General features: G+C 41.4%; 1 protein-coding gene across 2 annotated transcripts in view; it reads left to right on the top strand.

Moving 5' to 3' along the window:
- SLC35F1 (solute carrier family 35 member F1) overlaps positions 1–18106 on the top strand; it is a 564673-nt gene that overhangs the window by 529561 nt on the left and 17006 nt on the right. For both annotated transcript variants that reach the window (XM_073627155.1, XM_073627154.1), the window contains exons 6-7: positions 6709–6761; positions 8392–8546. In XM_073627155.1, coding sequence (XP_073483256.1) covers positions 6709–6761; positions 8392–8546 — 208 coding nt within the window. The remainder of the gene's footprint in view (positions 1–6708; positions 6762–8391; positions 8547–18106) is intronic.

The following is an 18106-nucleotide window of genomic DNA, read 5'->3' on the forward strand; positions in this document are numbered from 1 at the left end:
GCAGGAGTTCTCAGCACATCACAACATAAATTCAGCCTCCTGGCTATTGAGTTGCCCAGCAAGACTCATCAGTGGTCTGGTCAAAAGACTCTTTATAGTCTAAACAGGCTTGGACACAAGCTCCTTGTGTCCACACACACTGCTACTGCAGCAGTTAATTTCACTCAGGCATCAGTGTGGTCACTGCAGGCCAAAACAGACTCTGCAAACATATACTCTGCCCCTATACATCAACAACCACAATCAACCTTACACTTGGTCGGGGACTCCTTGCATGCTAAACCAAGCTTAATCTGCCTCCTTTCAAAATCATAGAGCCCTAGCCTGTTACAGTGGGCAATTGGCAAAAGACGCCTTTACTGGGCCCATGCCAGCTTTGCAAAATGAGATTTAATCTTTACACATTCCATATTTTATTATTTTTTATGAGCACACATGTGGGCATTGATTAAGGTTTAGAAGTAGTATTGAACCAATTAGGGTTCAACATTATACAAATAATCTTGTCTGTCCTACAGGAGAGCTAAATTTAAGTTTAGGTATTGTGTTGGGTCAGGAGAGACTATTACCTGAAAGGTATCTAAAGGAGGTAGCCACAAGTATTTGCTGGGCACATCCTGGCAAGAGATAAACTAGTGGATTCAGGGGCATAAAGACTGATTTGGTCCAGTTGATACTGAAAGTGGGAAAAATATCAGAATCTATTAATAAGGAACATCAGGGCCTGGAAGGATCCAGCAGTATCTCTCAAGTACAGCAGGGTGTCATCAGTATATAAGGATATTTTCTCTTCTGTTATACCTCTGCAAAACTCTACAATTTCATCAGATCTACAAGTCATAATGGTCAGGGGTTCCACTGCCAGGGCAAACAGCAGGGGCAATAGAGGGCACCCCTGCCACGTACCACTCCGCAGATGAAAGGCTGCAGAGTGATTGTTACTTATACAGAGTTGAGCTGGGGGGGGGGGGGGGGGGCATAAAGTACAGTGGGGAAAATTATTTGATCCCCTGCAGAATTTGTAAGTTTGCCAACTTACAAAGAAATTAAGGGTCTAAATAATTTTTTATCATAGGTGTACTTTAAATGATAGAGACAGAATATCAACTAAAAAATCCAGAAAAAACACGATACAAATGCTATAAATTGAGTTGCAGTTCAGTGAGTAAAATAAGTATTTGATCCCCTACCAAAAAACAATAATTGTGGCCCCCACAGACTGGCTACAGTATGTGCTCCTGTGGTACACAGATTAGTCCTGTCAATTTAAGAAGGTGCTCCTAACGACAACTCGTTATGTGTATAAAAGACACCAGTCCACAAAATCTCTTTCTTCCATTCAAACCTCATCATCATGGGCAAGACTGAAGGCCTGCACAAGGCTGGAATGGGACTACAAGACAATCAGCAAGAAATTTGGTGAGAAGGAGACAACTGTTGGAGCGATTATTCGCGAATGGAAGAAATACAAAATAACCAATCGCCCTCAGTCTGAAGCTCCATTCAAGAGTTCGCCTAATGGTGTAAGGATGATCATAAGGATAAGAGAAGTGAGGGATCAGGCCCGAACTACACGGGAGGAGCTTGTAAATGATTTCAAGGCAGTTGGGACCACAGTCACCAAACAAACCATTGGTAACACAATATGCCGCCATGGAATCCTGCAGCGCCCGCAAGGTCCCCCTCCTCATGAAGGCACATGTACAGGCCCATCTGAAGTCAGATGAGACCAAAATTGAGCTCTTTGGCATTAATTCAACTCGCCGTGTTTGGAGGAAGAAAAATGCGGACTATGACCCTAACAACACCATCTCTACAGTCAGGCACAGAGGTACAGGCTGACTTTGCCGCATTGAGGGGCCGATGGATGGGGCCATATATTGTAAAATCTTGGATGAGAACCTTCCCTCAGCCAGAACACTGAAGATGGGTTGTGGATGGGTCTTCCAGCATGACAGTGACCCAAAACATACCACCAAGGCAACAAAGGAGTGGTTCAAGAAGAAGCACATTAAGGTCATGGAGTGGCCTAGCCAGTCTCCAGACCTTAATCCTATAAATAATTTATGGAGGGAGCTGAAACTTTGAGTGGCCAAGCAACAGCCAAGAAACCTTAAAGTGTAAGTTCACCTTTACAGAAAAATCTGTAAGGTGAACTTACACAGGACCCCTGTCCCGCTGGCCTGCAGCGCAGCAATCTCCCGTTCTGAGGCCTGCTATAGCCGCCTCACAGCTCCAGGGCTTAGAAATCCCCTTGGCATTCATGCATCTTCTTCCCCGCAGAGAGGACGAGCTACGCGGGTCCTGATTGGTTAGTGCGCCCCAATCAGATTTCTAAGCCCCGGAGCCGTGAGGTGGCTATAGCAGGGCTCAGATCGGGAGATTGCCGCGCTGCAGGTCAGCGGGGGGGGGGGGGGGTCCTGTGTAAGTTCACCTTACAGATTGTAAAGGTGAACTTACCCTTTAAGGATTTAGAGAAGATCTGTAAAGAAGAGTGGATCAAAATCCCACCTGAGATGTGTGCAAACCTGGTAACTAACTACAAGAAACTGTTATCCTTTTTTTACTCGCTGAACTGCAACTCAATTTATAACATTTGTATTGTGTGTTTTTTTCTGGATTTTCGGTTGATATTCTGTCTCTATCATTTAAAATACACCTATGATAACAATTATAGACCATTTCTTTGTAAGTGGGCAAACTTTCAAAATCTGCAGGGGATCAAATAATTAATTTTCCCTACTGTATATGCACCCAATTCATAAATCTATCCCCTAGACCAAATCTGGATAGCACTTCCTAGAGGTAAGGACACTTAACGCTGTTGAAAGCCTTGGCAAAGGAGAGAATGGCCATACCCGCCAGGTTGTCCACCGGCAATTGCATATATATTACATAAATTTAATCAGACAAGGCATGTGTAAGATGACATTGATCCACTTACCATAAAATACCATTTTCTTTAGTACAAGTGTTTTTTATGGCCTATAGCACCAAGGATAATAACCTCCTTTGCAACACCACAAGCCAGCCTTCTTTACATGTATGTCTCTTGGTGTGCTCCTGACATGTTGTTAACTTATCAAAATGTCTCCAGTTCCAGTGTACCAGTAAAATAATTTATATATATATATATATATATATATATATATATATATTTTTTTTTTTAATGTGCCCTACTTTAACCACTTGACGACCGCCGCACAACGATGTACGTCGGTAGAGTGGCATGGGCAGGCAAAAGGGCTTACATGTACGTCCTTGCCTTTCCGCAGGTGGGGGGTCCGATCGGACCCCCCCCCCCCGGTGCCAGCGGCGGTCGGATTCAGGTCAGGGGCGATCAAAGGTGAGGGGGAGGCCACTCATTCGTGGCTCCCCCCTCGCGATCGCTCCTGGCCAATGACAGACTTCCTCGGCTTCTGTAATGTAAACAGAAGCGGAGGAAGTGATGTCACCTCTCCTCGGCTCGGCAGTTTCCGTTCCGGCGCCGAGGAGAGAAGACTGTAATGTGAGTGCACCAAACACACACATACAGTAGAACATGCCAGGCACACATTACACCCCCCGATCACCCCTCCCACCCCCTGTCACACTGACACCAAGCAGTTTTTTTTTTTTTTAATTACTGCATGGTGTCAGTTTGTGACAGTGTGTTAGGGCAGTTAGTGTTAGCCCCCTTTAGGTCTAGGGTACCCCCCTAACCCCCCCTAATAAAGTTTTAACCCCTTGATCACCCCCCGTCGCCAGTGTCGCTAAGCGATCATTTTTCTGATCGCTGTATTAGTGTCACTGGTGACGCTAGTTAGGGACGTAAATATTTAGGTTCGCCGTCAGCGTTTTATAGCGACAGGGACCCCCATATACAATGTAATAAATGTTTTAACCCCTTGATTGCCCCCTAGTTAACCCTTTCACCACTGATCACCGTATAACCGTTACGGGTGACGCTGGTTAATTCGTTTATTTTTTATAGTGTCAGGGCACCCGCCGTTTATTACCGAATAAAGGTTTAGCCCCCTGATCGCCCGGCGGTGATATGCGTCGCCCCAGGCAGCGTCAGATTAGCGCCAGTACCGCTAACACTTACGCACGCTCCGTACACCTCCCTTAGTGGTATAGTATCTGATCGGATCAATATCTGATCCGATCAGATCTATACTAGCGCCCCCAGCAGTTTAGGGTTCCCAAAAACGCAGTGTTAGTGGGATCAGCCCAGATACCTGCTAGCACCTGCGTTTTGCCCCTCCGCCCAGCCCAGCCCACCCAAGTGCAGTATCGATCGATCACTGTCACTTACAAAACACTAAACGCATAACTGCAGCGTTCGCAGAGTCAGGCCTGATCCCTGCCATCGCTAACAGTTTTTTTGGTAGCGTTTTGGTGAACTGGCAAGCACCAGCCCCAGGCAGCATCAGGTTAGCGCCAGTACCGCTAACACCCACGCACGCAGCATACGCCTCCCTTAGTGGTATAGTATCTGAACGGATCAATATCTGATCCGATCAGATCTATACTAGCGTCCCCAGCAGTTTAGGGTTCCCAAAAACGCAGTGTTAGCGGGATCAGCCCAAATACCTGCTAGCACTTGCGTTTTTCCCCTTGCCCGGCCCAGCCCACCCAAGTGCAGTATCGATCGATCACTGTCACTTACAAAACACTAAACGCATAACTGCAGCGTTCGCAGAGTCAGGCCTGATCCCTGCGATCGCTAACAGTTTTTTTGGTAGCGTTTTGGTGAACTGGCAAGCACCAGCGGCCTAGTACACCCCGGTCGTAGTCAAACCAGCACTGCAGTAACACTTGGTGACGTGGCGAGTCCCATAAGTGCAGTTCAAGCTGGTGAGGTGGCAAGCACAAGTAGTGTCCCACTGCCACCAAGAAGAAGACAAACAGGCCCGTCGTGCCCATCATGCCCTTCCTGCTGCATTCGCCAATCTTAATTGGAAACTCACCACTTCTGCAGCGCCTGTAATTCCCCCATTCACATCCCCAACCAAATGCAGTCGGCTGCATGAGAGGCATTTTCTTTATGTCCTCCCGAATACCCCTACCCAACGAACCCCCCCAAAAAAGATGTTGTGTCTGCAGCAAGCGCGGATATAGGCATGACACCCGCTATTATTGTCCCTCCTGTCCTGACAATCCTGGTCTTTGCATTGGTGAATGTTTTGAACGCTACCATACACTAGTTGAGTATTAGCGTAGGGTACAGCATTGCACAGACTAGGCACACTTTCACAGGGTCTCCCAAGATGCCATCGCATTTTGAGAGACCCGAACCTGGAACCGGTTACAGTTATAAAAGTTAGTTACAAAAAAAAGTGTAAAAAAAAAAATATATATATATATATATATATATATATATATATATATATATATATATATATATAAAATAGTTGTCGTTTTATTGTTCTCTCTCTCTCTATTGTTCTGCTCTTTTTTACTGTATTCTATTCTGCAATGTTTTATTGTTATTATGTTTTATCATGTTTGCTTTTCAGGTATGTAATTTTTTATACTTTACCGTTTACGGCGTTTTATTGTTAACCATTTTTTTGTCTTCAGGTACGCCATTCACGACTTTGAGTGGTTATACCAGAATGATGCCTGCAGGTTTAGGTATCATCTTGGTATCATTCTTTTCAGCCAGCGGTCGACTTTCATGTAAAAGCAATCCTAGCGGGACCCGAAAACCAATAACCGCCTTCAGGCTTCCTAAGGGCGTAAATTTTTGATTTCACTTTTCACTGCCTATCACAGTTTTGGAGGCCATGGAATGCCCAGGTGGCACAACCCCCCCAAATGACCCCATTTTGGAAGCAGCTAAATGTATTTTGGGGTGCAATTCCACATATGCCCATGGCCTGTGTGAGCAATATATCATTTAGTGACAACTTTGTGCAAAAAAAAAAAAATGTGTCACTTTCCCGCAACTTGTGTCAAAATATAAAATATTCCATGGACTCAACATGCCTCTAAGCAAATAGCTTGGGGTGTCACACAGGCCCATGGCCTGTGTGAGCAATATATCATTTAGTGACAACTTTTTGTACATTTTTTTTTTTGGTAATTATTCAATCACTTGGGACAAAAAAAAAAAAAAAATATTCAATGGGTTCAACATGCCTCTCAGCAATTTCCTTGGGGTGTCTACTTTCCAAAATGGGGTCATTTGGGGGGGGGGGGGTTGTACTGCCCTGCCATTTTAGCACCTCAAGAAATGACATAGGCAGTCATAAACTAAAAGCTGTGTAAATTCCAGAAAATGTACCCTAGTTTGTAGACGCTATAACTTTTGCGCAAACCAATAAATATACGCTTATTGACATTTTTTTTACCAAAGACATGTGGCCGAATACATTTTGGCCTAAATGTATGACTAAAATTGAGTTTATTGGATTTTTTTAATAACAAACAGAACAATATCATTTTTTTTCAAAATTTTCGGTCTTTTTCCATTTATAGCGCAAAAAATAAAAACGGCAGAGGTGATCAAATACCATCAAAAGAAAGCTCTATTTGTGGGAAAAAAAGGACCCAAATTTCGTTTGGGTACAGCATTGCATGACCGTGCAATTAGCAGTTAAAGCGACGCAGTGCCAAATAGGAAAAAGTCCTCTGGTCCTTAGGCAGCATTTTGGTCCGGGGCTGAAGTGGTTAAATTGACTTGTTGTAACATGTCTATAAAAACAATATATTTTCTTTCAGAGCAATAATGGAACACAAGGAGTTGTTAAAGGTACCTTGGGACTGGCAAATAGGTAAGGCATTTCAATGTTGTCATTACAATGCCTAGTTAAACAATGAGCATAGTCCCTGCCATTTATCAGAACTGGAGGTGCTTCATAAAATTTCCAAAATGAGCTCTCCACCTACTGGCTTATATAACATTCACTGCACTATTATCATAGACAGAGAACTGCACCAGGAGGCGACCCTTGTGCAGAAATAAAAACACACAGGATGACACTTTCTTTTCTCTAGCGGCAACCACAAGAATACAGAGACTATTAACAGCAATGACCATAAAAACACAAATATTTAGACAAAATTTCACTGTATAAGTCTCATAAAATAAAATTGCCTAGAGCAAACTATGCATAAAACACACAAATGAGATATCAGTAAATTGTCTCCACAACCATATATCTAAGTCTGCCTAAGCTACTACTTAATAGACCAAGAATTTTAATTTGTTTCCTTAAACTAGTCTGTATAATGGCAGGAAATAAATCACATTGAAATTCATAGATCTTTTTCACTCCTTACATTACAATGTTTATATGAGCGCATAGAGAATATCTCAACAACATGCATGCAAAATAGAGATTTTATTTATATGTATTTATTTATATGTGTCTAGTATAGGATTTAAAGTATAAATCACCAGCTTTGCAGCCGAAAAAAAGCTGAATTGGGCATATATAAATGACGCTGCCCTTTTAACAGGCTGTAAACTTTTTTCCAAAAAAATGGTATAAGATTATTACTACAACTACAATAAAACTCAACTCCTGGCTATTTTTTCTTATCTTTACATTTGAACAAGCCCTAAAGGTGCCGCTGCCAAATGCAACTAAGGGCTCATACACAAGTGCAGCAGGAACTGCTACTCCTCTGAAAAGCAATCCCAGTGTGTTTGACAGGTGGTGAGGAGGCGATATGTTGCCTCCTCACCACCTGATTTAAACCCATGATTGCTGTGTGTCAGGTGGTCACACTGGGCCCGGTGATCTTTGACTTCTCCCATGTTGTTCAGGTGGATCTCCACCTCTTTCAAGTTGCTTACCTCTGCTATTGAGCATCTGTGGGGCATTCTCAAACGGAAGGTGGATGCCCACAAGGTCTCTTAACATCCACCAGCTCTGTGATTTTGTCATGGAGGAGTAGAAGAGGTCTCCATTGGCAACTTGTGAAGCTCTGGTGAACTCCATGCCCAAGAGGGTTAAGACAGTCCTGGAAAATAATGGTGGCCACACAAAATATTGACACTTTGTGCCCAATTTGGACATTTCCACTTAGGGGTGTACTCACTTTTGTTGCCAGCGGTTTAGACATTAATGGCTGTGTGTGGAATTATTTTGAGGGGACAGCGAATTTACACTGTTATACAAGCTGTACTCTCACTACTTTACATTGTAGCAAAGTGTCATTTCTTCAGTGTTGTCACATGAAAAGATATAATAAAATATTTACAAAAATGTGAGGCGTGTAATCACTTTTGCTAGATGCTGTATCTATTTACTAAAATGTACGGAAGCCTTATACATGGTAATATTTTGCATATATCTCTTTTGTTCTTAATAAAAACCCTTGTGTGAGAAATATACATTGGACATAAATGACAATAATAAAATAACTGAAATGATATGCCTCCTATTTATTTCACAGGACTCCTTTATGTGGGATTCACAGCCTGCATGTTTGGCCTGTATAGTTTCATGCCTTTGGTTATAAAGAAAACCAGTGCTACTGCAATCAACCTCTCCATGTTAACAGCAGAACTCTACACATTTTTCTGTGGCCTCTTCTTATTCCATTATAAGGTGGGTGCAAGCACTAATTTTGTTTTTTAATCATATAATTTTTATCGGGAAACATTTTACAACTTACAACTAAGCAAAAACTTACAATAAAAAAACCCTATAAAAATACAAACAAACCTAAAAAATAATAATAATAAATAATAATAAATAAATAAATAAATAAATAAATGGAAAAAACAAACTGCTATCAAAAATTAATCATGCAGTTTCCAGATTAAATTGAACAAGCCTTGTATTTCTACATACCAATAAATTATATATTTCTCTAGTTACACAGACAAATTGGAGCCCAGCCATCTAAATCAAATTTTCTGAAACTTTTCGGGGGCATTTCCTATGTTTATATGCCAATTCCTCCCTTCATAATTTATAATTAATTGATCGCATTGATCCACTGAGCAATTGTTGGTGGGGTTTTTGATATCCATTTCTGTAATATAAGTTTGCGGGCTATATACATAGTCCGCAACTGCAATTCATGCATTTAGAATGGGAATATAACTTCTGGTATGATCCCTAATAAAGCTATTTTTGGCTCAAAACAGACATGTGTAGCGCATAAAGTATTTAAGATATCAAATATGTTCTCCAAATATCGATGTAATTTAGGACATCACCACATCATACAAATTAATGTTCTCATATCGGTAGTACATCTTGGGCAATTTAATGCGGTTGCTTTATAACTTTAAAGGGGTATAGTGAGATCTATGAATAATAAATAACTGAGTAAACCACTGTGAGGAGGATAGGGAGACTCTGGTCAAATTCTTCAGAGCTTGCTTCCACTCCTCCTCAGTGAGAACATCCAAGTTCCTATACCACCTCTCAAAACTACTATCCTGTATATTCATGCTAGCTGTTTGTATAGAATAATATAGATCACCAATGATTCCCTGTTTAGAGCATCCTGTGGACACTGCCATAGTCAAACTAGGGGAGGGTTTATATTTACACAAAAAAATCGCTGCCTGGCTTTTCAGAGTATGCCGTAGCTGTAGCTATTGATAGACTACTTTTACAATTTTATTTTTTACAAGTCATAAAGAACTGGGTAGAAAGTACAAGCCGGCAACGTGACAGCTTCTCCATAGAAAATATTTATTTAATCATTACAGCAATAACATCATCCAAAAATGCTGATGCGTTGCGACCTTAGGCCTTCATCAAAAGCATAAAAATATGACATTAAAAACAAGTATATAAAAAGGGAAGCAGCCCTTATGAAGTATGAAGGGCAAAAAAATAACTTAATTAAAAAATCAACCCATTAATTGGTTACAGGTGGAGATGACCAGACCTGGGGCAAACAATCCCTGATAATGTTTGCCTCATTTAGTCCACATTCTGAGCAATATGATCTGGAAACATAATTACGATTTGTGACTGTGTGTGAAAATAGCAATAGACTCAGATACAAAGCAATAGGATTTTTTAATTTATTTAATAAATTATATATGAAAGAAAACGCACTGAGATGTGGTTAAATTATTTGTACAGTCAAGGAGACCTTTTGCTGACTTTCACAATCAAGATGTATGACCTCTATACATAAATAAAAATGTATTGTTTTAAAAAAAAAAAAAAAAAAAAAAAAAAAGATTGATGACCTCAACTACATATTGCACTCCAACAGTACTCCTGACATAAGGCTAAAGAAAATTTGGGCATTGTAATTTTTTTTTTTACACGTTATGGTACCATTCTTTCCGAACTAATCCCAATTAGTAAAAAAAAGTTCTCCAAAGAGGTACCTCTTGCTATGGACAAAAGGCAAAGTTCTTGTGAAGCAGCTACCTGAGTGATCAGTCTTCAGCCCTAGTTCTTCAGCCAGCTAGTGTTGGGGCCCAGTCTTCACAGTGCACATGAGTACATTCCCAGTAAAGTCTGCATGCAGTAAACAATGCTGCTATTTAGATGGCCAGTCCCTATGTGCTGAATCTCTGCTAGCAGCAACAGGTTACTGGCAGCAATGTCCTCTCACCAGTCCCAGCGATACAGCAACAGGGATCTCAGTGTTCAGATATCAGCTCACTTCTGGATCTGCCTAGAGCGACTCCAGTCCTCAGCACAGGCTGCAGGCTTGTGGCAGGTTGATGTGCAGACAGGAGCAGCAATGTGCACACCACTATCTCCTTACAGAAAAACGAGAGTCCTTCAGTATTCTGCCTTTGAAAAATACAGCTCGCTCTCTCTCTTTATACCAGCTTGCATTGGGAATTTTAGTCCAATTGTCCATTACAGCGGTTGTTAAGCCACTGTAATCTATTCATGGAAAAGGAAGTTTTAAAAAAAAAAATCAATAATATAATTCACCAAAAAAAGTTTGATCGATCAGCATAAAGTCCCTTTAAGGTGTCTTCATATATGGAAGGAAAGATAGACCATCACCATCATCCAATAGTACTGACTCTTACCATCAGAGTATGGGGTATACACTTTTAAACATATTGAATAGCGGCACCATCGATCCTTCCTACAAACACTGTTCCACTCCACATGCGGTTAACCGATTGCGGACCAGCCACCACAGTTTTACTGCGTCAGGTTGGCTCCGCTGCGCGAAATCACGTTAATGTACGTGATCTCGCGAGGCCTGTATAGCAGGCGCGTGCGCCCGCCGTGAGCTCCGTGAGTCAGACCGTGGGATACCCACGATCGTCTCATGGAGAGGGAGAACTGGGAAATGCTGATGTAAACAAGCATTTCCCCGTTCTGCCTAGTGACACTGTCACTGATCACCGCTCCCTGTAATCGGGAGTGGTGATCAGTGATGTGTCACACGTAGCCCATCCCCCCCAGAGTTAGAATCACTCCCTATGACACACTTAACCCCTACAGAGCCACCTAGAGTTAACCCCTTCACTGCCAGTCATATTTACACAGTAATCAATGCATTTTTAATCGCACTGATCGCTGTATAAATGTGAATGGTCCCAAAAAAGCGCCAAAGGTGTCCGATGTGTCTGTCATAATGTCGCAGTCACAATAAAAATCGCTGATCGAAAAAAAAATTATTAATAAAAATGCCATTAAAACTATCCCCTATTTTGTATACGCTATAACTTTTGCGCAAACCAATCAATAAACGCTTATTGCGATTTTTTTTTACAAAAAATATGTAGATGAATACGTATCGGCCTAAACTGAGGAAAAATTAATTTTTTATATATTTTTTGGGGATATTTATTATAGCAAAAAGTAAAAAATAATGCATTTTTTTCAAAATTGTCGCTCTTTTTTTTGTTTATAGCGCAAAAAATAAAAAACGCAGAGATGATCAGATACCACCAAAAGAAAGCTCTATTTGTGGGGTGAAAGGATGTCAATTTTGTTTGGGAGCCACGTCGCACGGCTGAATTGGTTAAAGCTGCTCCACCTCATGTAAGACTATTAAGGGAATCACTCCACATCCAGAAAAGACCTACTGCAGGCAAGCTCCAGCATCCACATATATATATATATATATATATATATATATATATATATATATATATATATATATATATATATATATATATATATGAATAGAAAGGAATGCTCATTGCGCAATGATCAATACAAACCAATTTATTGAAGATAAAAATGGATCCACTCACATTTAATGTAGATAAAACAGGCATGTAGAAACGTCCAGCGTTTCAAACCACTAAGATGGCCGCCACATCACCACCCACAACTTTCTACATGCCCGTTTTACCTACATTAAATGTGAGTGGATCCATTTTTATTTTCAATAAATTGGTTTGTATCGATCATTGCGCAATGAGCGTTCCTTTCTATTTTTATACATATGGGAATGCTGGAGCTTGCCTGCCGTAGGTCTTTTCTGGATGTGGAGTGATTCCCTTATCCTTAATGGTCTTACATGAGGTGCAGCAGCTTTACCCGCATGTGGAGTGGAACAGTGTTTTCCTTCCTTCCATATATGAAAACACCTTAACCACTTCCTGCCCGCCGTATGCCAAATGACGTCCTCGGCTTTGAGCGGGGATATCTGAGTGGTGCCTGTAGCTACAGACATCATCCAGATATCGTCTTTTAGAGCCAGTGAATCTGCGCACCATAAGAATGATCATAGCAGCTGTTCCGTCGCTTGATCGTTCTTATAGGAGGCAAGAGGGGACGCCCCCCCCTCCCGCTGCCCTCCGATGCTTGTACAGACTCACCGCTACGATTGGTGAGTCAGTCACAGGATCTGCCGGCCCCGGATGTTTAGCATAGAGATTTACGGCGGACCAGATGGTCGCCGGAGTCTGTATGATCGTTCGGAGGCCGGACGCGATGTTATGACGTCACGCCCGGCCTTATTGACCCCACATCTCACTGTAAAGAGCACCTGTCATGTTTATTCCTATTACAAGGGATGTTTACATTCCTTGTAATAGAAATAAAAGTGATCAAAAAAAATTTTGGGGGAAAAAAGTGTCAAGCTAAAATAAATAAAGTAAAATTAACAATAAAAAAAAAAAAGTTTTAAAGCGTCCCTGTCCCGTGAGCTCGCACGCAGAAGCGAACGCATACTTAAGTCCCGCCCACATATGAAAACGGTGTTCAAACCACACATGTGAGGTATCGCTGCGAACGTTAGAGCGTGAGCAATAATTTTGGCCCTAGACCTCCTCTATAACTCAAAATATGTAACCAGTAACAATTTTGAAAGCGTCGCCAAAGGGGATTTTTAAGTAGTGAAAAAAAAAAACGCATTCGAAAAATTTCTGCGCAAATACCGTGCAAGATAAAAAGTTGCAATGACCGCCATTGTATTCTCTAGGGTCTTTGCTAAAAAACATATATAATATTTGGGGGTTCTATGTAATTTTCTAGCAAAAAAATTATGATTTTTACATGTAGGAGAGAAATGTCAGAATTGGCCTGGTAGGCAAGTGGTTAAAGGGACTTTATGCTGTTCAATCGAACATTTTTTGATGAATGTTGTTATTTATTTTTATTTTTAAGAGCTACACTTCCTTTTCCATTTCTTTCAATTGTACCAAGCAATCTAGTGTTAGCAGCTTTTTTAAAAAAAAAAAAATAAATGTGTCCCAGTGTCTGATCTATATAAAAAAATGCCTATTGTATCTTATATCAGAGCGTCTCCCGACGCTCATGTGACTCCTCAGCTTTCTCCTGTCCCCGCCTGACAGCTATAGCGGGCGGGGCTGAGCACTTCCACTGTCAGTCAGGGAGGAGAGAGAGCTGAGGAGTCACGTAAGCGCTGGGAGACGCTCCGATATAAGGTATAATTTGCCTTTTTTTTATATAGATCAGACACTGGGACACATTATCGTTATATAACAGAGGGGATGGAATGAATATATTATAGTTTTAAAAGCAGCAGGAGGGGAAGGGCCAGGCACTGTCACAAGCAGACAGGCGGGGGGGAGGGGGGAGAGGTGGACAGAGAAGGACAGAACAGGGCTGCGGAAGGCAAAGGCACATACAGTGCCGTGCAAATGTATTCACCCCCTTGGCTTTTTACCTATTTTGTTACATTACAGCCTTTAGTTCAATGTTTTTCTTAATCTGAATTATATGTGATGGATCAGAACACAATATTCTAAGTTGGTGAAGTAAAATTAGAAAAATATATACATTAAACTATTTTTCAGAAATAAAAAACTGATAATTGGCATGTGCGTATGTATTCACCCCCTTTGTTATGAAGCCCATAAAAAGCTCTGGTGCCACCAATTACCTTCAGAAGTCACATAATTAGTGAAATGATGTCCACTTGTGTGCAATCTAAGTGTCACATGATCCGTCATTACATAAAGAAAAACTTTATGAAAGGCCCCAGAGGCTGCAACACCTAAGCAAGATGCACTACTAACCAAACACTGCCATGAAGACCAAGGAACTCTCCAAACAAGGGACAATGTTGTTGAGAATTACAAGTCAGGCTTAGGTTATAAAAAAATCCAAATCTTTGATGAGCACCATCAAATCTATCATAACCAAATGGAAAGAATATGGCACAACGGCAAACTTGCCAAGAGATGGCCGCACACTAAAACTCACGGACCGGGCATTAATCAGAGAGGCAGCACAGAGACCTAAGGTAACCCTGGAGGAGCTGCAGAGTTCCACAGCAGAGACTGGAGTATCCAGTAAGCTGACAATAAGCTGTACGCTCCATAGAGTTGGGCTTTATGGCAGAGTGGCCAGAAGAAAGCCATTACTTTCAGCAAAAAACAAAATGGCACGTTTTGAGTTTGCGAAAAGGCATGTGGGAAACTCCCAAAATGTATGAAGGAAGGTGCTTTGGTCTGATGAGACTAAAATTTTACTTTTGTGGCCATCAAAGAAAACGCTATGTCTGGTGCAAACCCAACACATCATCCAAAGAACACCATACCCACAGTGAAACATGGTGGTGGCAGCATCATGCTGTGGGGATGTTTTTCAGCATTCGGGACTGGGAAACTGGTCAGGGTTGAGGGAAAGATGGATGATGCTAAATACAGGGATATCCTTGAACAAAACCTGTTCCACTCTGTGTGTGATTTTAAGCAAGGGCGGAGGTTCACTTTCCAGCAGGACAATGACCCCACCACACTGCTAAAGCAACACTTAAGTGGTTTAAGTAAATGTGTTGGAATGGCCTAGTCAAAGCCCAGACCTCAATCCAATAGAAAATCTGTGGTCAGACTTAAAGATTGCTGTTCACAAGCGCAAACCATCCAACTTGAAGGAGCTGGAGCAGTTTTGCAAGGAGGAATGGGCAAAAATCCCAGTGGTAAGATGTGGCAAGCTCATAGGGACTTATCCAAAGCGACTTTGTTGTTTGCTTCACAATAAAAAAAAATCTTCAAAGTTGTGGGCATGTTCTGAAAATTAAATGATGAAAATCCTCAAACAAGCCATGTTCATTCCAGGTTGTGAGGCAACAAAACATGAAAAATGCCAAGGGGGTGAATACTTTTGCAAGGCAATGTAAACTGACCATGGTGTCAGCAGCCATGATAAACTGTGATCAGTTTACAGGGGTAAGGGCAGAACCAGGCAGGATCATCCAGGTTTTTTTAGGGGATACAGGGGGCCAAATTACACAGCACAAGCACTGTGCTGTGTAACACGTTTTAAAGGCAGCTAGATTTTTTTTAGGGTAACAAACACTTTAACTGCCACAGTAAAGTTTTTGTTTTTTTTTCCAAACTTCATCTACCATGATTCAATGCTGCCAATTATCAAGTCTCTTGAGCTACTTCTGCTTGTAAGCTCCCCCTGGTGGATGGCGTGAAGTAGTGTTAACCCATTCAGCTGAAGACCATTGGGAGCACAGAGAGCTCTGCAGCACACTGTCCTAAATTGTTATTTTGTCTAGCCAAGCACCTAACTACAAACTTATTATTCAAAAACAACAAATGGTGCACTTCAGAACATATTGCAACATTTAAACTAAACTAGTAGATGTATATATACCAGTGCATACACATTTAAAAGATCACTTCCTTTTTTGGAGAAATTGGAATTAATTTGTATGATTTCTTTTCATAAACAACTCATTTTAATGTATTATAGGATAAGCAAAAATCATTTTCCTGTCGTAGGGCGTCAACATTGCTCCTCTAAAGGAAGCAATGAATGAGTGTTGTCATCCAAAGATAAGATGGAGTGTGCTACTGGCCAAATCACCAGGTGAAAATAAAGCCAAAAAAAACCCCAACAAACCCATAAAACCAAAGTAACTACCACATCTCAGAACAGATATGCTGAAATATATTCAATTTCTGTTCTTGGGATTACATACACTTTTAGGTGATTGTAAAGTCTGTTTTTTTTTTTCTATAAAAATAACAAACATGTTATACTTACCTGCTCCGTTGCAGTGGTTTTGCACAAAGCAGCCCTGATCCTCTTCTTCTTAGGTGTCTCTTCTGTACTCCTGGCCCCTCCCTCCCATTGGGTGCCCCCACAGCAAGAAGCTTGCTATGGGGGCACCAAGCCCAGCTGCAGCTCCCTGAGTCTATTCAGACATGGAGCTGCGGTTTGGCCCCGCCCCTTCTCTCTCCTGATTGGCTAATTGACTTTGACAGCAGCGGGAGCCAATGGCGCTGCTGTTGTGTCTCAGCTAAATCTGGAGGGAGAGTCCCGGATGGCTGAGACATTTATGGAGATTGCTGGACAGAGTGGGGGCTCAGGTAAGCATTAGGGGGGGCTGAGGGTGGCTGCTGCACACAAAAGGTGTTTTATCTTCATGCAAAGAATGCATGAAGATAAAAAAACTTCTGACTTTACAACTCCTTTAAGAACAAACATAACTAAATGCAGAAAGATTAAAATAGTAATAGAAAAGTTGGTAAATTTACCTATTGCATTATATTACCTCACAGACAATACCTTGTGGTTTTTGGGGTGTTGACATACATTGAGGCAGCCCATTCATTTCGAGTTTCCTGCCAATGCATGACGAAAGAACAAAAAACAAACTGGCACCTTTGACGAAGCACACAACAATGGTATGTGCATCGTGGTGCACTTCAGTGCAGATCCATCAGCACCTTCTATACTGTGTATTAAGCTTCCAGTCTATATGATTGTTACTGCAAAGAATGGTGTGTGTTCTTGTGTATTGTGTAAAGTGTGAAGCAGACCTTAGGGTCCTCAAATGCAGCACATAATTGCAAAAGTTACATTTTGCTAATGAAAAAAAAAGCAACTTTGGCTGTACGCATGCTACAGGAAGCATTATTGTCTTTGAACAATTTGTAGGTACAAACAAGGTCCCCAATTCAGTGATAACAGCATTTATGCTCATTGCTGAGCAGTAAGCTCTCAGTTAATTACTGCATTATCCTCTTCTCCTTTGAAGAAACTGGTGAACAAAGGAAAGGAACATAATATCAAATAGCTGGTTCGAAACAAAATATCCACATATAATAGGTAATACAAGTTAATATTTAATAGACAGAGGAGTGATAGTTTGGATTGAAAACAAAAAGCCTATTCATGTATAACTGGTATGCCTGCTGAAATCGTGCTGTATGTCCAGTAATTCTCTAGTTTGAGAATCTATTTTTTTAATTTTTTTTTTTAACAATGTACTCTGTATGTTTCTCACGTTGCAGGAAGGTTGCAGAGTATAGTCTTGTTCATTTTGTATCGAAAAATATTCTGGTTGCCTTTTCAACTGAATTGTATGTAGGTGATTTCATTAACCCCTTCAGATCCACGCTGTAGCCGTCGTCCGGACCTACTTTGCCGGGAGGCCGTCAATAGACATCCTCCCCTTTGCATGCTCCCAGGGCACTGTGATCACAGAGTCAATGAAACTCGGGTGATCACAGATCGGATTAAGTCTTCCCGGCCCCTTACCACGTGATCAGCTGTCAGCCAATGACAGCTGATCACGTGATGTGAACAGAAGATCGGTAATCTTTTTTTCTTTTCTCCTCGCAAAGCCGATCACCAGCTTCTGTGAAAGGGACATCGGTCCCGAAGAGGAAGAGGCGAAGCCACCTCATCTGTGCTCACCAGTACCGCCTGCCAGTGCCCACAGTGCCACAAATCAGTGCCCACCAGTGCATAAGTGCCAGCAATCAGTGCCACCTATCAAT

This window comes from Aquarana catesbeiana, linkage group LG04 (assembly GCF_042186555.1).
Source record: "Aquarana catesbeiana isolate 2022-GZ linkage group LG04, ASM4218655v1, whole genome shotgun sequence".
In the NCBI taxonomy this organism is placed as follows: Eukaryota; Metazoa; Chordata; class Amphibia; order Anura; family Ranidae; genus Aquarana; species Aquarana catesbeiana.